The sequence below is a fragment of the Somniosus microcephalus genome, chromosome 1 (assembly GCF_052327205.1).
Source record: "Somniosus microcephalus isolate GS21.2 chromosome 1, FLI_Smic_1.0, whole genome shotgun sequence".
Lineage (NCBI taxonomy): Eukaryota > Metazoa > Chordata > Chondrichthyes > Squaliformes > Somniosidae > Somniosus > Somniosus microcephalus.
This window is the reverse complement of record NC_140987.1, coordinates 421,688,569-421,709,657: the sequence shown is the minus strand read 5'-3', so window position 1 is coordinate 421,709,657 and position 21,089 is coordinate 421,688,569. Positions and strand designations below refer to the sequence as shown.

The following is a 21,089-nucleotide window of genomic DNA, read 5'->3' as shown; positions in this document are numbered from 1 at the left end:
CGGGCTCAACAAGGTCAATCAAGTTAAAATCGCGTGGCTTGGCCGCATCTCGATGGAGGCGGGACTACAACCCTGAAAGTTGTAGACCCGCCTCCCGAGTGAAAATCACCCCCGTTGTCTTTGGTCCTCGCCACAAACTCCATTTCCTGACCACCGATTCCATCCCTGGCAACTGTCTGAAGCTGAGCCAGACCGTTAGCAACCTTGGTGTTGTGTTTGACCCCAAGGTGAGCTTCCAACCACATATCCGCTCCATCACCAAGACTGCCCGCATCCACCTTTGTAACAACATCACCCAACTCTGACCCTGCCTCTGCTCATCCCTGCCTTTGTTACCTCTAGACTTGACTATTCTAATGCTCTCCTGCCCAGCCTCCCATCTTCCACCCTACATAAACTTGTGTTCATCCAAAACTCTGCTGCCCGTATCTTAACTCGCACCAAGTCCTGTTCACCCATCACCCGTGCTTGCTGACCTACACTTGCTCCCGGTTTGACCACGCTTCATTTTAAAAATCCTCATCCTGGTTTTCAAATCCCTCCATTGCCTCGCTGTTCCCTATCTCTGTAATCTCCTCCAGCCCTACAAGCCCTTAAGATCTCTGCACGCCTCCAATTCTGGCATCTTGTGCATCCCAGATTTTAATCGCTCCACAATTGGCGGGCGTGCTTTTGGCTGCCTTGGCCCAAAGCTCTGGAATCCCCTCCCTAAACCTCTCCATCTCTCTATCCTCCCTTATGATGCTCCTTAAAACCAACCTACCTACTTGACCAAGCTTTTGATCATCTGTCCTGATAGCTCCTTTGTGGCTCGGTGTCAAATTTTTATTGAGATCACTCTTGTTAAGCGCCTTGGGACATTTTGCTATGTTAAAGGCGCTATATAAATGCAAGTTGTTGCTGTTGTTCCGGCTCAGGCCTGCATCTTGCAATTTCCTGTTTAAAACCCAGGTAATTACATCCAGTAGACAGTGTGAAATTTCACTCAGGGTGCTTAAATTGGCTTCAGCCCCTCTGGACTAAGGATAGGAAAACTAGCCAAGGTTTCTGTTAAGCAACTATTGCTGAAAATGTATGCGTGGACAGAAATGGGCTCAGCTATGAGGCCTCGTGATTGAACTGCCCATCGATACTTACCATCAACGATCACACATTAATAATGGCTGCTTGGGCAAGATGCCCAAGGGTGGCCATTGCCTGTTGCATTTGTACAACAGTAAGAAATCAATGTCTTCACAAAAATTGGGAGAAAGGTGACAAAAAATGGAACCAAGACTAGCCCATTTCTAAAGTTTGCAACCAACTTCCATTAGTCCCATTTGCTTTAACTGATGTGTACGAATTTGTGGAGGATTAAAATTAAGTACTTACTCTTTTGTTAAGACAGATGACAGGCCACAGACTGCAGCCCAAGGTGCAACAGCAACACAGACAACCACATAGAAGCCACTTCACATTGATGGGAAGATTTTTCTTTAAACATCCATTTACTCGACCAATGCTCGTCTTGTACTCCTCTGGAGCCACCTAACAGAAGAAAGCAGGAATCATCATAAAGAAGATAGTTGAAGCATCTTGGCCGATTTCAAATCAAGTTAACAAATGAGAAAAAAAGGCTATTTTACAGATGACTTTGAACCCACTTTACAGTTTTGAACTGATTTTGTTAAGTATTGTCGACATGAGATCAAACTGAAGAGGTGCGTGTGTGTGTGTGTTTATGTATCCATTTACATACTATGAAAAGAATAAGGCAACATCCACCATAAAAGTGAAACCAGAGGTTACTTTTAAAATTCAAATATGTAATTTGCTAGGCCTCACTGCAGATTAAATGTAACTCCAAACTATACTAGGAATGTGTGTTGTGCTCATGTTAAACACATTTCTACCAATTCTTTGAAGCTGTTACTTAACAGTAATGTGAATTCAAAGCAAAAAAGCCCAAGTGGAAATTGTATTTTAAATCATTGTTAAGTGCCACTCAATCGTTATTCCTAATTTTGCTTAATCATCCTTTTCCCACTTTCTTTTTAACTTCAAAAAACAGGAAAGAAAATGCATACAGTGACAACTCAATGTGGTTTCCCTTCCCTTCTTTTCCCTGTATTTTGGTTATTGGATTACAGTGGATCATTTTCTACAATAATCTTTAATTGTTTGAGATTTACAGTATTAGGATATAGGTACACAAGGATTTTTTTGTCTCTATATCTCCTTTCCTTTAAAACTGCAGACAGCTGTATGGGTAATTATCAGTAATTTTTTAAAAGCCACCCAAAGGCTCCAAGAAGCCACTCATGAACACCCAATACATTAACTTCCTGAGGTATAAGGTCACTCAGTATTTACAAACGGAAGAGACGTACAGACATGGTTTCATTATTTTTAAAAAATCAGAAAGTGAGGAGGTCCATTATCAAGTTTATTTTCCTGTATTTCTGAGGTAATAGATTTTTTTTTTTTAAATGTCAAATCCATCAACAGATAGGGATGCATGTTAAGGGAGATTAACAATGGTTTACAACATTAAAAAACATTACTGAACATCAAAATGTTAACACTGAAGTAAAGAGTGCTGAAAAGCTTACAGGATGAGCAAAAATATTCTTAAAAGAATCATACAATTACATTGGTCTTTGAAGGGGGAAAACATAAAAGCTCATTATTTTGCATAAAAATTCCAATCAAGGTATAACAGAGCTATTTTTCTATTACAAATATATACACTCGAATAGTTGTTGATCAAAAAAGCTAATTTCACAATCAGGGCCATCTCACAGTTATATTACACATTGAAAATTGGGTTCAGTGATGGCGTTATTTCAGTTGGGACTTACGAGTTCTATGGCATACATAACCCTGAATGTTATTCAATAGCTATCATTTCAATAGTTGGAGATAGCAGTTTATGGCTCCCTCTTTAATAGAAAGCCCATATATAAACATATTCCTTAACTTTTTGTATGACTTGGATAAGACATCCTACCAGGGAGGATTTACTGTGGTATATTTGCAAATGTCAAAAAGAAACCTTTGAATTATAGATTGCTAGCAACATATATCTGTTGTAAACTATAAGTCAAGTAATTCTTGCCACAAGAAAAATGCAAATGAGCATCCAGCTACTGGTCAGTAAGGCGAGCTTCCCACACTGCAAATGAGTCTTACTTCCTCTTAGCTTTATATTGGACCTGCTAATAAAACATGGTTGTAACATTTTACGACAGGATGCAAAAACACTTCACAAATAGTGAAAAGACTGGCAAAGCCCAGCAGGCTAACCATGCCTCTTCAATCATAATAAGCAAGCCCTCTAATCTATCAACTGTCAGGTACAGTCACAATGCAGCTCACTTGTTTATTGCTTACACTTCTCTGCAATGCACAACCACCTCACCACAGGTTCTTTCTTTGTTGCAGATTTAGAGTAGGAAGCTTCCTTTCTTCCTATATATACACATTAGGGTTTAGTCATCCAGTGTGTCCCCATGAGCTGTATATTACACCACAAGTGACATTTACACTACATTTTTATTCCTGCTTTTTTGTGGGGGAGGGGAAAAGAGAAGATACACATATGTCAAGAGCAGAATTCTGCATTAATTTGTTGACAGGGAAGCCATTAAAATGGATGCTATAGCATAAAGCGAGAAGGAACACATTTAAGCAAAATTAATTTACACAGCAGGCAATAGTAAAGTGTGCCAAATGGTCTTAGTTACAAAATACACACTCAATATTTCTTGCAAACATTCACTCAAAAATGAGAAAGGATAAATTTGCCAATGTCCTTTCTTGCAGCAGTACATGAAATGAGATCATGACCTGCAGAACTACTGTGCCTTAATTCTACAAATTGGTAGAAATAGCATTTATCCCAGTAAATTTCCTGTACTAATGTACTTTTATAGCCTGAAGCAGCATTGTCACTCAAAAATTATAAGATGAGCATCTTTCTCTAAAGTATACAATTTAAAGAACACTAGTTAGATCGTGTAATCAGGATATGAAATTAAAATTAGCTGACACACTGCAACTACTAACCTTGTGACAGCTGCATTTTTATTCTTTTTCACCATGACAACTATGTGTATGTACCCTGACTATATTACAGCTTCATTAAATAGTTTAAAACAATTAAATATGCAAAGCATATTATAATATCACTCTCCATACCAAATTCAACCAAGCACTTACAGCAGACATGCGTCATCTTCTGAAAGTGCCTTCCCCTCCTTCCTCCCCACCCGCCCTGACAAGGCAGTTATATTCTTAGGTGAAAATTATTACTCCAGATTCTTTATGTAAATATGTATTTCAAATCCTGCCTGTAATGAACAATTTTATAAAATAGCCTTTGGAGCATTTGTGCACTGATAGCTTCTTATAATTACTCAATACAGGGTCCCAATATACTCATTCTTACAGTTTGCTACCAAAGAATTTCTGATCAGCCCCCCACCCCACCATGGCAGGTTTACACTGTAAGCATTTGAGCCATGAAGTTTCCCATTTTGATTCCCATTCTGTGCTGAGTTAGCGGATTTCATCTGGGGCAATATTTGGAATGCTCGGATTGGTCTCAGCTTCCCTGAGTTAGAGGTGGAGCTCCTGATCACTATCCAATGGCCCCTGCTGGAAGCATGCATCTCTGGGTATCAGGCAAGGACAGGCAAGCTTGGCTGTGATGCCCCTTTGGGCAAATAGCTTGCTGACACCAACAAGGCTCATACAATAATAAGGGACATTTGAAGCCTGCCTGTAGAACTGTATCCTAGCCAGGAGTCCATGCCTCAAAAAGGAAGGAAGGGGAGGGGAAATATTTCAGAAAAACAAACACCAATTTAAACAAAGAACTCTGATCCAAATTTAACTTATTAATCATCAAGTTAACATTTGAATTTCACCTCATTTAATCATTAATGTAATCTAAACAGTATAAAGATCAGGACCTTTCAGAAGTTGTGTGTGGAAACAAGGACATTTACTTTGTTGAACAATGAAATCACACATAATAGGGGATTTTTTTATGCTTTGATTAGGATTATACATTAAAAGCAATTTAGTATTTTAAAATTACTAGCGACTACAACTATAAAAAAGACTATCAACATTCCCAATTATTTTTAGGTCATTTTGATTCTCCATAAAATATTGCCGAATTGATCCCTGATTAATCTTCAAATCGGGTAATGGAACTCCATTGTGTAGCAAATGGGTATACAGTGATTTTATGCACTTAAAAGATTACTACATCTGGTTGGTGTTTGTATAGTTTACGTATTGCATTATCCCAAAGTCCGTAGCAGAGGTAGTAAAATGCCAACTGTCTATTTGCGAAACCTGATCTCAGATGTAAACAAATTAATGGACAAACACACAAATGTACTCAGTCATCCAACATGAGAGATAAAGTCAGAGAGCGGGAAAGAGAGAAATATAGCAATAAGAGAGGGAGAGAGATAAGAGAAATAAAGATAAAGAAATAAAGAATAGGGCATAAAAGAGAATGAGATGATAGAAAGAAAGATTAGAGAGAGATAAGAGTAAGAGAATCAAGAGAAAAAGAGGAGAGAGAAAGAGAGAATAGGGAGAGATGATAAAGTCAGAGAGATAGAAAGAAATAGAGAGAGATATAGAGATAAAAGAGGGAGAGAGATAAGAGAAAGAGACAGAATAGGGCACGAGAGAAGAGAGATAGAGAGCGAGATGAGAGAAAGAAATAGAGAGAGATTAGAGAGATAAGAGAGAGTAAGAGAATCAAGAGAAAAAGACAGATGAGAGAGAGAGATAGAGAGTAGGGAAAGATGAGAGAGATAGAGTGCACTGAGATGAGAAAGAAATAAAGAGATAGAGAGAGCAAGAGATTGAGGGATAGAGAGATAAAGGGAGAGAAACAGAAATATAGAGAGATAAAAAGACAGATAAAGAGACAGGTAGAGCGAGCTAAAGAGATAAGTGTGACAGTGAGATCAGAGCGAAAGAAAGATAAAGAGAATAGGGAGAGATGAGATAGAGAGCATGAAAGAAAGAGAGGTAGAGAAAGAGAATCAAAAAAGAGGGATAGAGATCAGAGAGAAAGAAAGATAAAGAGATAGAGAATAGGGAGAGATGTGAGAAAGAGACAGAGAGTGAGATGAGCGATAAAGAAATAAGGAGGGGGCAACGAGAAACGGATAAAGAGAGCTGGAGAGATAGATATTGAGATAAAGAGAGACTATTTTGGCATTTCCATTTTTATAGAGATTAAACACATGAATCACAGATTCTGTTGTGACTGCATCACACCCATACTGAATATCTTACAACAAGAACAAAGGTGCAGAATAAAAATATAAAGCAACGGTTAAATGCATTTGATCAGTGTAGCTATGGATAAAAGACTGTGACCTCTTCCTAAACGGACCAAATTTCATTACAATACGCTGAAGTATTAAATTAAGGACCAATAGTGATACCATAAAAATGTCAGTAATCTGAGATTTTCAATTCAAAAACACCCAAACACACACTTTTCCTGGTTGAAGCCTTTATTACTACCAGTGTGTGACTTATAAGCTTAACGGTTGGCACCAGTGTACTGATAATCAAAACAGAAGTTCATGTTTTAACAAAGTTTCCATCTAAATTTAATTATAGTTTTTGCTTACCAACTTAGCATTACCAGCCTAATGTTTCTTCTTTTTGGTGGCAGGAACTAAGAGGGGAGCAAAGGAATTAGAATTACATCTAACTCCTGATAAGTATGTATAACTGGTTTGTCAGTGCACTCTTCTTTATAGTACTGACTACTGAGCCATAAAGACCAGACAAGTGCCAGATTCGTTTCCTGGTCTGTGCTGAGTTAGCTGATCTTAAACAGGGCAGTATTTGGAGCAGTAAAATTGGCCTCAGCACCTTTGAGCACCAGGGATCCTGGTTGGCATTGTCCTTCATAGCCCATACATGCGAAGGCCAACTACATCCAGTTTTTGTAACCCCAGCTGAGATATCTCATTCAGCATGAATCAGGAATCGAACCTGGGATCTTCTAGTCTGTAAGGTTCAGTTGCGGTTACCAAATAAGGGATCATCATAGAATGGTTACAGCACGGAAGAAGGCCATTCGGCCCATTGAGCCTGTGCCGGCTCTCTGCAAGAGCACTTCAGCTAGTCCCACTCCCCCGCCCTTTCCCCGTAGCCCTGCAATTCCTTTTCCTTCAGGTACTTATCCAATTCCCTTTTGAAAGCCGTGATTGAGTCTGCCTCCATCACCCTTTCAGGCAGTGCATTCCAGATCCTAACCACTCGCTGAGTAAAAAAGTTTTTCTTTATGTCGCCTTTGGTTCATCTACCAATCACCTTAAATCTGTGTCCTCTGGTTCTCGACCCTTCTGCCAATGGGAACAGTTTCTCTCTATCTTCTCTGTCCAGACCCCTCATGATTTTGAACACCTCTATCAAATCTCCTCTCAATCTTCTCTGCTCTAAGGAGAACAACCCTAGCTTCTCCAGTCTATCCACGTAACTGAAGTCCCTCATTCCTGGAATCATTCTTGTAAATCTTTTCTGCACCCTCTCCAAGGCCTTCACATCCTTCCTAAAGTGAGGTGCCCAGAATTGGACACAATACTCCAGTTGAGGCCAAACCAGTGTTTTACACAGGTTCATCATAATTTCCACACTTTTGTACTCTACACCTCTGTTCATGAAGCCCAGGATACCGTAGCCTTTTTTAACTGCTTTCTCAACCTGCCCTGCCACCTTCAACAATTTGTGCACATACACCCCTAGGTCTCTCTGTTCATGCACCCCCTTTAGGATTGTACCCTTCAGTTTATATTTCCTCTCTTCATTCTTTCTACCAAAATGTATCACTTCACACTTTCTGCATTAAATTTCATCTGCCATGTGTCCACCCATTCCACCAGCCTGTCTATGTCCTCTTGATGTCTATCACTCTCCTCCTCACTGTTCACTATACTTCCAAGTTTTGTGTCATCTGCAAATTTTGAAACTGTGCCCTGTACACCCGGACAGTGTGACTACGAGTGAGGAAGGTACAGGGATCCAGGATGTAGTGTTGAAGGAGATGCAGCCCTTGTTCTTGTCCAGCAGGATCGAGGTTCTTACTCCCTGTGAGGGCGGGAGCGGGGACTGTAGGGAGGATGAGCAACCTGGTCACAGCACCATGGTACAGGGGGCCATTCAAGTGGAGGGAGTAAAAAGAAATGTTGTAGTGGTAGGGGATAGTATCATTAGGGGGATAGGGTTCTCTGCAGTCAAGAGCGGGAGTCCCGAAGGCTGTGTTGCCTGCCCGGTGCCAGGGTTAAGGACATCTCTTCTGGGCTGGAAAGAAACTTGGAGTGGGAGGGGGAGGATCCAGTTGTCGTGGTCCATGTTGGTACAAACGACGTAGATAGGACAAGGAAGACGGTTCTGTTAAAGGAGTATGAGCAGCTAGGGGTCAAATTAAAAAACAGAACCTCAAGGGTAATAATCTCTGGGTTATTACCTGAGCCACGAGCGAATTTGGCTAGGATAAATAAAATTAAAGAGTTAAATGCGTGGCTCAAAGACTGGTGTGGGAGAAATGGGTTTTGCTTCTTGGGACACTGGCACCAGTACTGGGACAGGAGGGAGCTGTTCCGTTGGGACGGACTCCACTTGGCCAGTGCTGGGACTAGAGTCCTGGCGAATCATATAACTATGGCTGTAGAGAGGGCTTTAAACTAATTAGTGGGGGGGAGGTTTCTAGAGAGCAAATAATAGAAATGACAACAGAGAAGGTCATAGACTTAGGTAGCAGTGGGAGGATTAAAAAACAGAACGTGTCAGGAAGGGACAGAAGGTATGGAGTAAAAAGTAAAGTACTAAAAAGGGAAAAAACAGGAACTAAGTGTTACAAAACATATTTGAAAGTTCTTTATCTGAATGCACGTAGCATTCGTAACAAAATGAATGAGTTAACGGCACAAATAATGACATATGGGTATGATCTTGTGGCCATTACAGAAACATGGCTGCAGGGTGACCATGACTGGGAATTAAACATACCAGGTTATTTAACAATCAGGAAGGACAGGCAGGAAGGGAGAGGAGGTGGGGTGGCTATGTTAATAAAGGAAGGAATCACTATAATACAGAGAAATGATATTGGGTCAAAGGAGCAGGATAGTGAAACAGTTTGGGTGGAGATAAGGAATAATAAGGGGAAAAAAAACTAGTGGGTGTAGTCTATAGGCCTCCGAACAGTTGCAACTCTGTTGGACGGAGTATTAATCAGGAAATAGTTGAGGCTTGTAATAAGGGAACAGCTATAATTATGGGGGATTTTAATTATCATATTAACTGGACAAATCAAATTGGGCAGGGATGCCTTGAGGATGAGTTCATTGAGTGTATTAGGGATGGGTTTCTTGAGCAGTATGTAACTGAACCGACCAGGGGGCAAGCAACCTTAGATTTGGTCCTGTGTAATGAGACAGGATTAATTAAAAATGTCGTAGTAAAGGATCCCCTTGGAATGAGTGACCATAACATGGTTGAGTTCCATATTCAATTAGAGGGTGAGAAGGTTGGATCTCAAACAAGCGTGCTAAGCTTGAATAAAGGAGACTATGAAGGTATGAGAGCGGAATTGATTAGAGTGGACTGGGAAATTAGATTAAAGGGTAAGACGGTACATGATCAGTGGTGTACATTTAAGGAGTTATTTTACAACTTCCAAAAAATATATATTCCACTGAGGAAAAAAGGGTGTAAAAGATAGCCATCCGTGGCTAAGTAAAGTAATTAAGGATAGTATCTGACTAAAAACAAGGGCATATAAGGTAGCCAAATCTAGTGGGAGGATGGAAGATTGGGAAGTCTTTAAAAGACAACAAAAAATAACTAAAAGATTGATTAAGAAAGGGAAGATAGATTATGAAAGTAAATGAGCAAAAAATATAAAAACAGACAGCAAAAGTTTCTATAGTTATATAAAAAGAAAAAGGGTGGCTAAAGTAAATGTTGGTCCCTTAGAGGATGAGACCGGGAAATTAATGGTGGGAAACATGGAGATGGCAAAAACACTGAACAATTATTTGGTATCAGTCTTTACAGTAGAGGACACTAAGAATATCCCAACACTGGACAAACAGGGGGCTCTAGGGGGGGGGGGGGAGGAACTAAATACGATTAAAATCACTAAGGAAGTGGTACTTGGTAAAATAATGGGACTCAAGGCGGATAAATCCCCTGGACCTGATGGCTTGCATCCTAGGGTCTTGAGGGAAGTAGCGGTAAGGATTGTGGATGCATTGATAATAATTTTCCAAAACTCATGGACTCAGCAAAGGTCCCGGCAGATTGGAAAACTGCTAATGTAACACCCTTACTTAAAAAGGTTAGCAGGCAGAAGGCTGGAAACTATAGACCTGTTAGCCTAACATCTGTGGTTGGTAAAATGTTAGAGTCCATTATTAAGGAGACAGTAACGGGACATTTGGATAAACATAATTTAATAGGACAAACTCAGCATGGTTTCATGAAGGGGAAGTCATGTTTGACAAATTTGCTTGAGTTTTTTGAGGAAGTAACATACAGGGTGGATAAAGGGGAACCAGTGGACGTAGTGTATTTAGACTTCCAAAAGGCATTTGACAAGGTGCCACACAAAAGATTATTGCTCAAGATAAAAAAATCACGGGATTGGGGGTAATATTCTGGCGTGGGTGGAGGATTGGCTCTCTAACAGAAAGCAGAGAGTTGGGATAAATGGTTCATTCTCAGATTGGCAACCAGTAACTAGTGGTGTTCCGCAGGGGTCAGTGCTGGGTCCCCAACTCTTTACAATCTATATTAACGATTTGGAGGAGGGGACCGAGTGTAACATATCAAAGTTTGCAGATGATACAAAGATGGGACGGAAAGTAGTGAGTGAGGACATAAAAAACCTGCAAAGGGACATAGACAGGCTAAGTAAGTGGGCAGAGATTTGGCAGATGGAATACAATACTGGAAAGTGTGAGGTTATGCACTTTGGCAGGAAAAATCATAGAGCAAGTTATTATCTTAATGGCAAGAAACTGGAAAGTACTGAAGTACAAAGGGATCTGGGGGTCCTGGTGCACGAAACTCAAAAAGTTAGTATGCAGGTGCAGCAAGTGATCAAGAAGGCCAATGGAATGTTGGCTTTTATTGCTAGGGGGATGGAATATAAAAACAGGGAGGTATTGCTGCAGTTGTGCAAGGTATTGGTGAGACCGCAGCTGGAATACTGCATACAGTTTTGGTGTCCATACTTAAGAAAAGACATACTTGCTCTCGAGTCAGTACAAAGGTGGTTCACTCGGTTAATCCCGGGGATGAGGGGGTGGTCATATGAGGAGAGGTTGAGTAGATTGGGACTCTACTCATTGGAGTTCAGAAGAATGAGAGGCGATCTTATTGAAACATATAAGATTGTGAAGGGGCTTGATCGGGTGGATGCAGTGAGGGTGTTCCCAATGATGGGTGAAACTAGAACTAGGGGGCATAATCTTAAAATAAGGGGCTGCTCTTTCAAAACTGAGATGAGGAGAAACTTCTTCACTCAGAGGGTGGTAGGTTTGTGGAATTTGCTGCCCCAGAAAGCTGTGGAAGCTACATCATTAAATAAAGTTAAAACAGAAATAGATAGTTTCCTAGAAGTAAAGGGAATTAAGGGTTACGGGGAGCGGGCAGGAAATTGGACATGAGTCTAGGTTCGGAATGGTCATGGCCCTGTGGGTAGTGGAGTGGGCCCAGGGGCCGTGTAGCCTGGTTCTGCTCCTACTGTGTTCTAATTCTGTGTTAGATTTCAGGAGATGGTTTTATTCCTGTTCCTGGCTGGGGTGGAGATCGCCTTTACAGAAGGTAAGTACTGTAGAAAATATAGGGACAGAGTGATCTCCTGGAAGAATTTCGATCGCCTAGATGGGTCGGAGAGGAATTTCCCAGATTTTTTTCTCCCAAATTGGCCATTGGGTCTTTATCTGGTTTTTCGCCTCTCCCGGGAGATCACATGGGTTCGGGTGGATGCAGAGTGATAGAAGATTTGAGGTTAGGATCAGATCAGCCATGATCTTATTGAATGGTGGAGCAGGCTTGAGGGGCCGATTGGCCTACTCCTGCTCCTATTTCTTATGTTCTTATACACCCACATCCAAGTCATTAATATATACCAAGAAAAGCAGTGGTCCTAGAAGTGACCCCTGGGAAACACCACTCTATACCTTCCTCCAGTCTGAAAAACAACCAGTTTCCTGTCACTTAGCCAATTTCGTATCCATGCTGCCACTGTCCCTTTTATTCCATGGGTTTCAACTTTGCTGGCAAGCCTATTATGTGGCACTTTTGTCGAACGCCTTTTGGAAATCCACGTACACCACATCAACCCTCTCTGTTACCTCATCAAAAATCTCGATCAAGTTGGTTAAAAACTATTTGCCTTTAACAAATCCATGCTGGCTTTCCTTAATTAATCCACACTTGTCCAAGTAACTGTTAATTTTGTCCCTGATTATTGTTTCTAAAAGCTTCCCCACTACCGAGGTTAAACTGACTGGCCTGTAGTTGCTGGGTTTATCTTTACACCCTTTTTTGAACAAGGGTGTAACATTTGCAATTCTCCAGTCCACTGGCACCACCCCTGTTTCCAAGGAGGATTGGAAGATTATGGCCAGTACCTCGCGATTTCTTCCTTCACTTCCCTCAGTGTCCTAGGCTGCATCCCATCTGGTCCTGGTGACTTATCTACTTTAAGTACAGCCAGCCTTTCTAGTACCTCCTCTATCAATTTTAGTCCCATCCAGTATCTCCTCTACCTCCTCCTTCACTATGTCTATGGCTGCATCATCTTCCTTGGTGAAGACAGATGCAAAGTACTCATTTAGCACCTCAGCCATGCCCTCTGCCTCCATGCGTAGGTCTCCTTTTCAGTCCCTAATCAGCCCCACCCCTCCTCTTACTACCCGTTTACTATTTATATGCCTATAGAAGACTTTTGGATTACCTTTTATGTTAGCTGCCATCCTATTCTCTTACTCTTATATTTGGCTGGATTCTCAGATGTATTCTCGACCTGACATCTGCCATACGCGCGGTATAGAAGGGTCTATAATACCAGCTGTATATTAGGAGCTAAAGTAGGTTAGAAAAGGTCATGCCAGTAAATAATTAGCTATTGTTCAAATTATTTCATGTTAACCACCTGATCTTTGTAGAATATTTTCTGAATAAGCCTTGGGTATCAATGTATGCTTTGTATGGGGGAGGGGGCTGGTGAATGAGTAAGGAAAGGAATCTGAAGAAGTGAAAGAAATTAAGTAGGATACTAAGAAGGAAATCACAACTCACCTTCCCTGTAAGAACCGAGGGAAATTCTGGATCAAATTTGTTGCTGAGGCCAAACCTTAAGAAAAAATACAAAAATGTTTAAGTGCTACTCAAGGAGGACAGTGCCTTTACAGCAAAAGCTACTGTGCAAGTACCATGCATGGGTTTCTTTTTTGAGAAAAATATATGCTGTAATGACAGAAAGCTGTATTTTCAAAAACAAATCCCTTATTACAATTGATAATATGAAGATATTCTTTTCAAGCCATTCTGAAAGTCATGGTTATATATCTTCAATCGCCAATAAAACAGTCAGTAATGATTTAATCAATGAGGTAATGAACAATAACAGAAATCAATGAAGTGTAAAACATAATAAGTTAGTCTTCAGTTATTAAACAGTTAAAATATAGAGTCTGCATCAAATTTTGAAGTGTTTTGAATTCTAGAGTTGATTTTTTTTGGACAGAGCTGGTTTCAGTAATACAATGTGCACATCACAACTCGTTTAAAAAAAAAAAGTCACTTCAAATCACAATTACATTCCCTTAATCTTTTAACCAAATCCTAAATGCTGGATGAAATGTTTTCCAAAACCCATTGATTTTCATAACTGTGGAATATTTTTGTACAAGATCCAAGAGAATTTTCAGATTTGCTTAAGCATGAGAAACATTAATCCATACTAAGTTAATGTAGTACACCCCAATGATGATACTGGTTTCAAAACAAGTGACAGATAGAACACCAGAGAGCCAGCTAGCGTATCAAAGAGCAAAGTGTACACCTTGGTACAATTAAAAAAATATCACCAGTTATGCTTTCAAAGGCAACTTAATCAGTTTCGAACCAGCATTTTAATTTGGAACATTTCTCTAAATTGAACATAAACCACACCTGACTGAGAATTCCTGGTTTACTGCATATTCATTGAAATGACAATTCTATAATGTAACGTTGCTTTGTATGTCAAAACACACTGTAGATGTTTTAAACATAGGAAAATAAAGCCTATAGAAGTTGTTCAATGTAGCAGGAAGATTGCACATTACATACAAAATGAAGGGAGGGAAGAAAACCTTTCCTGCCTTATTTAAATAAAATCCTTTCTATCTCAGAATGGAGTGCACACAATGGCCCGTATTTTCCCGATACCTACAGGTGTGTACGAGCTGTGTACACACCCGTAGGGGCCTCGCAAGTGCCGGTTTCAGGCATGCGAAGCACATGCGCTGAAAACCAGCACTTCCAATCTGTCAAGAATCCTCTTGACAGATCATCCAGCTGCCCTGAAGAAGGGCCTCTGCGGGCAGAGAGATCCGCTTTCTGCAGAACCTCCGCCCACTGAAAACCTTTCAAAATCTTACGCCTGGTAAAAGCAGGCGGAAGGCCTGCTTTTACCAGCATAAAAGAGTTTTAAAAAGTAAAAAAATCATTTTTCCCCCCACTCATTTATAATGTAAAAATACTTTTTGAAAAAAAGGTACGTTTATTTTTAGCCCTGTAAAAAATTGGTTATTTTAAAAAAATGTAATTTTTGTTTAAAATATTAAATTTAATAATGTAATTTTAACTAATTTTAAATGTGATGGTTTAAAAAAAATGATTTAATGTTTTAGTGTGTTTTTTGAATGATCCCCATTCATACTTTTGACAGGTCTGTCTGGAGTTGCCGAAAGTGTGAAGGGGGATTCACTTCTTCCATTGGCTCCCCATGGCCCATGTGATCCCAGGGACGCTTGCAAACTGCCTGCGACTCTTGGGATACCTGGGCCTCTGCACGCGCGCGCACCAGGAGAGGCGCAGGAGCGGAAGTGTCAGGACCTACGAAGCCAGCAGGTAAGTTCGGAGATTTTTTCCAGATCGGAGGCATCCGCACGCAAGAAGCCTCCGATCGGAAAATCCATTAGTAAGGATCATAGTTCACTGTTTATAGTAAACAGCACGTTCAGCAACATATCAAGTTACAAAAAGTACTGGATAGTAGAAACAAGATCTTTCAACCCACAGTGTGTGGACTAGATTAGAATACAATAAAGAGGGAAGGATATGTACACATTCTTGCAATATAACAAAGAATAGCCATTACATTGAAAGTGTTGTTTATCTTGACAGTTATTAGGTTCCTAGGTTCTAGAAACCTCATCAGAAAGTCACAAGGTGCTGCAATGAGTTAGTGTTTTTTCATTTTTTAAATGAATTTAAACAAGCTCAGTTTAGTGAGGGCTCAAAATTGTACTCGTCAGTTGTCTAATGAGCAACTAATGACTATCCCGAAAACACGTCAGGTTCCACATGTACGCTGATGACACCCAGCTCTACCGCACCACCATCTCTCTTGGCCCCTCCACACTCTCTGATTTGTCACACTGCTTATCCAACATCCAGTCTTGGTTGAGCAGAAATTTCCTCCAATTACATATTGGGGAAGACCAAAGCCATTGTTTTCGGTCCCTGCCACAAACACCGTTCCCTAGCCACCGACTCCAACCCTCTCCCTGGCCAATGTCTGAGGCTGAACCAGACTGTTCGCAACTTCAGCGGGCTATTTGGCCCCGAGCTGAGCTTCCAAACCCATATCCTCTCCATTACCAAGCTCACCTACTTCCACCTTCATAATATCGCCCATCTTCGTCTCTGTCTCAGCCCATCAGCTGCTGAAACCCTTATCCACGCCTTTGTTACCTCCAAACTTGACTGTGGATGACAAGAGTGGCAAAAAAAGTATTGGCCCAGAAATTCGGCTCTCCACGGGTGAGTACGCACGGGGTACTCACCCGTAGGCCGAATGGAAGTGCGGGTTTCCTGCATGCACTGCGCATGCGCGGGGAACCGGCACTTCCGATCTTCTGAACGAAGGGGTTCAGAGGTCGTACGCGCGCACAGGGGAGGCCTGCTTTTTACAAGGTAAGTGGTCAATTAATTAAAATTAAAACATTTTTTCCACAGGTTTATTATTTTTAAATACTTTAAAGCAAGGTAAGTTTATTTTTAGCCCCTTTTTTTATAAAATTATTTTTTTCAAAAATTTAAATTATTGTTTAAAATAGTTATTTAATGTAATTTGTAGTTTATTGAAAAAGTGTGATGTTTAAAAAAAAATTATTTGAAGGTTTAATGCTATTTTGAGGCCCGTAGTATTCATAAGTTTAGACAGGTCTTCCTGTCAATCTTATGAATGGGCTTTTCCCTCCTCCGATTGGCTGCCCATGGCTCACGTGATCCCAGGGGACGCATCGCACTAGGCCCCGGAGCGGAATTCCACGGGGCCCTAGAGCTCAACTGCCGTCGCGCAAGGCAAGTGCAGGTCGGGGGCTTGCACCCGCGGGAAGCCCCCGACCCAAATTTCTGGGCCATTGTATTTCATAAGAACATACGAAATAGGAGCAGGAGTAGGCCATTCGGCCCTTTGACCCTGCTCCGCCATTCAATGAGATCATGGCTGATCTTCTGCCTCAACTCCATTCACCGGCCCTATCGCCATATCCCTTGATGCCCTTACTAGTCAGAAATCTATCGACTTCTATTTTGAATATACCAAACGACTGAGCCGCCACAGCCCTCTGGGGTAGAGAATTCCAAAGATTCACCACCCTCTGTGTGAAGAAATTTCTCCTCATCTCAGTCCTGAATGGCCTACCCTTTATCCTGAGGCTGTGGCCCATGTTTCTAGACTCCCCAGCCAAGGGAAACATTCTCCCAGAATCCACCCTATCAAGCCCTGTAATAATTTTGTATGCTTCAATGAAATCCCCTCTCATTCTTCTGAATTCAAGGCCTAGATTTTCAGTGTGCCGTGAGGCGGGCTTTTAGGCGTGCGGGGGGCTAAAATCCCGAATTCGGGGGTCCCGACACCATCCCGTCCAAAACCCGCCTCCACGTAAGTTTCAAAGGAGGCGGGTACCCGCCCCGCACTGGGCCCGCCGACCCGGGAAGGGATTAGTGCCAATTAACCCCTCCAAGTCCTTCAACCCGATGGCCCGCCTGCTCTAACCTGGCAGTTAACAGGCAGTTTTTAGCCTAATCCCTATTTTGAAGGGTGTCGTGTGGGATTCCCGACAGCTCCAAACCATGCCAGGTTAGAGCAGGCGGGCCGTCGAGTTGAAGGACTTGGAGGGGTCGCGATGTCGGTGTTCAGGTGAGTGATGGGTGCATGAGTGCAAAGGTAAGTGTGTTTGGTGTGTCTAAAGTGTGTAAAGAAGTTTAAATTACTTGTACTTACCTTAACAGCCTTTCTTCCTCTCGGCGTAGGGAGTCCATCATTCAGCCGGCACTGAAAGCAAAATGGCCGCGATCTGTCAAAAGTGACAGCCTGCAGCTTTCAGTGCCGGTGAGAGTTCTAACTGAGTCTGCGTAAAAGGATTCAGGTTAGAAGTCAGACTGTCAGTGTTTGACAGCTTCAAACAGCTGTGAAACACTGATATTTCATCTGTCAACACGTCTTGACAGATGGAATTTCAGTCTGTGACGTCACCTGTTGCCGGGTGGCCCTTAATTGGCCTGCTGAGCCCGCTGGGCGGGCTCAACAAGGTCAATCAAGGGAAAATCGCGTGGATTGGCCGGACGTCGTTGGAGGCGGGACTAAAACCTGAAAGCTGTAGTCCCGCCTCCTTCATGAAAATCCAGGCCCAAGAGAATACAGGCCTAGTTTACTCAATCTCTTCTCATACGACAGTCCCGCCATCCCAGGAATCAATCTCGTGAACCTTCGTTGCACTCCCTCTATGGCAAGTATATCCTTCCTTGGGTAAGGAGACCAAAATTGTACACAGCACTCCAGGTGCGGTCTCACCAAGGCCCTATATAATTGAAGTAAGACTTCTTTACTCCTGTACTCAAATCCTCTTGTAATGAAGGCCAGCATACCATTTGCCTTCCTAATGGCTTGCTGCACCTGCACGTTCACTTTCAGTGACTCATGTACAAGGACACCCAGGTCCCTTTGAGCATCTGCATTCCCCAATCTTTCACCATTTAGGAAATACTCTGCCTTTCTGTTTTTTCTACCAAAGTGGATAACTTCACATTTATCCACATTATATTCCATCTGCCATGTTCTCGCCCACTCACTGAGCCTGTCGAGATCCTCCTGAAGCCTCTTCACAACAGACACTGGCACCTAGCTTTGTATCATCAGCAAATTTGGAAATGTTACATTTAGTCCCCTCATCCAAATCATTGATATAGATTACTAATAGCTGCGGCCCAAGCACCGATCCTTGCGGTACCCCACTAGTCACAGCCTATCATCCTGAAAAAGAGCCGTTTATCCCTAGTCTTTGTTTTCTGTCTGTTAACCAATTCTCAATCCATGCTAGTATATTACCCCCAATTCCATGTGCCCTAATTTTGTTCACCAACCTCTTGTGTGGGACCTTATCGAAGGCCTTCTGAAAATCCAGATACACCACATCTACCGGTTCCCCTTTGTCTACTCCACTAGTTACATCCTCAAAGAACTCTAATAGGTCTGTCAAATATGATTTCCCTTTTATAAATCCATGTTGACTCTGCCCAATCTTACTATTATTTTGCAGCAAACATTCCTCGACTTGATCAACACAAAATCAATAAAATATATAAAACTGCACAAAAAACTTCGGAAAAGTTCCTGGAAAGTAGTAATCTCAATTGAACTATCCATATTTATAACAGCTACTCAAGAATTCATACATAATTTAGTGCCAAACACAAGAATTTTCAGGAACAGAAAAAGGTACAGGAAACTCTTTTATCCGGTATCGACGTGGTGCCGGTTTATCAAAAAGTCCGGATTACAGAGAGGTACAGTTAAAAGGTACGAAAGCCCCGTACACAGCAACAGATCCAGGCTTCCCTGTTGCTTAGCAACAAGTGCAGGAACCCCGATTACACAGCCACAGATCCAGGAACGGCCACTAATATGAAGTAAAACTTACCTGAACCTACTCCTGAATTTTGCCGGTTAACAGAGATTTCCGGTTATTTAGGTGCCGGTAAATCGAGAGTTTCCTGTAATTAGATCCAACAAATCTGACCCTTTTTGATAGATCAATCCCATTTACCAGCCTGCTTATCATATCCCTGAATCTCTTCTCTCTCCAGATTATCTTTTGAACTCACTTATACTGTCCCTTTAATGACCATGTTCCCATCAATAGTACTGCACGTATCAGAAACTACTCCAATCTAGTATAATTTATACCCTGCTGTTTTCACACATACATTAAGTTGGGGGAGGGCAAGAGAGACAAAATTTGAAAATATGCAAATATTCCTTGAATTAAATGCACAAAACCCTTTGTTCTTCCAAATAAAAGTTCTGACAGCAATTTTTTTTAATTTTTTTTAAATCACTCACAAATATTATTGTTGCAAACTCCATGCAGTGAATTTAGAGGAGCTACATACCATAAAAAAAATCACTAAAAACGCCAATTTATTTGATGCCCAGATCCTGTTGGTTAAAATAAATACTATTAATTGCGCAGGAGGGGGTAATTGATGCGACCTTCAGCATTTCCAGTAACAGCATTTTGGAATTAAGTCTCCCTCTACATTTACAGTAGCATCATTGAAAGCTATCTTTAAAATATTATAAAATTGCAGCAAAAATTGGATACTGCTGCTAACAAAAGCTACAGGAAGGCATCTTAGAGGGACCTATAAATGTAAAAGCCTCAACATACACAGTGGCATCTGTTTCCCCTTCTGTTTCTAGAATGATTACAATGGTGCCCTGCTAAATTCTGAAGTAGACACAAGCTGACCTATAACTTTCAAACCCGAGGTGGGCTTTCCATCTCACTGGCACCCAATTAGAAAAATGTAAAGGTATTCAATCTGTTCACTGGATTTTGGAGATTATTCAGAATCTATTTCAGATTACTTTTTGTCTGCCGTGGTACAATAAAACTCTCCTCAATGACCAGTCAAGCTGCTTATTATTGACTGTATATGTGTACCAACAGGACATCTTGTCTATCCTGTGGTCTGCTTCTCCATGGTGAAGCATAGAATCATAGAATGGTTACAGCACGGAAGGAGGCCATTCGGCCCGTCGAGCCCGTGCCGGCTCTCTGCAAGAGCACTTCAGCTAGTCCCACTCCCCCGCAGCCCTGCAATTTTTTTTCCTTCAAGTACTTATCCAACTCCCTTTTGAAAGCCGTGATTGAGTCTGCCTCAATCACCCTTTCAGGCAGTGCATTCCAGATCCTAACCACTCGCTGAGTAAAAAAGTTTTTCTTCAAGTCGCCTTTGGTTCATCTACCAATCACCTTAAATCTGTGTCCTCTGGTTCTCGAACCTTCTGCCAATCACAGAATCACAGAAACCCCACAGTGCAGATAGAGGCCATTTCGGCCCATCGAGCCTGCACCGACACATATCCCACCCGATCCCCGTAACCCCTACACCAACACATATCCCACCCTATCCCTGTAACCCCATGTATTTAATCCCCCTAACACTAAGGGTCAATTTATCATAGCCAATCAACCTAACCCGCACATCTTTGGACTGTGGGAGGAAACCGGAGCACCCGGAGAAAACCCACGCAAACACGGGGAGAATGTGCAAACTCCACACAGACAGTCGCCCGAGGCCGGATTCGAACCCAGGTCTCTGGTGCTGTGAGACAACAGTGCTAACCACTATGCCACCGTGCTGCCCAATGGGAACAGTTTCTCTCTATCCACTCTGTCCAGACCCCTCATGATTTTGAACACCTCTATCAAATCTCCTCTCAATCTTCTCTATCCAAGGAGAACAACCCTAGCTTCTCCAGT

At 41.6% G+C, this 21,089-nt stretch overlaps 1 protein-coding gene across 1 annotated transcript in view; it reads right to left on the bottom strand.

The window, feature by feature from the left end:
• Nucleotides 1-21,089, bottom strand: part of chic1 (cysteine-rich hydrophobic domain 1) — a 53,940-nt gene that overhangs the window by 24,982 nt on the left and 7,869 nt on the right. Inside the window, exons 2-3 of the mRNA XM_085999545.1 lie at nucleotides 13,345-13,399; nucleotides 1,372-1,527 (exon numbers count right to left, since the gene is read on the bottom strand). Of these exons, the coding sequence (XP_085855671.1) occupies nucleotides 1,372-1,527; nucleotides 13,345-13,399 (211 nt within the window). The remainder of the gene's footprint in view (nucleotides 1-1,371; nucleotides 1,528-13,344; nucleotides 13,400-21,089) is intronic.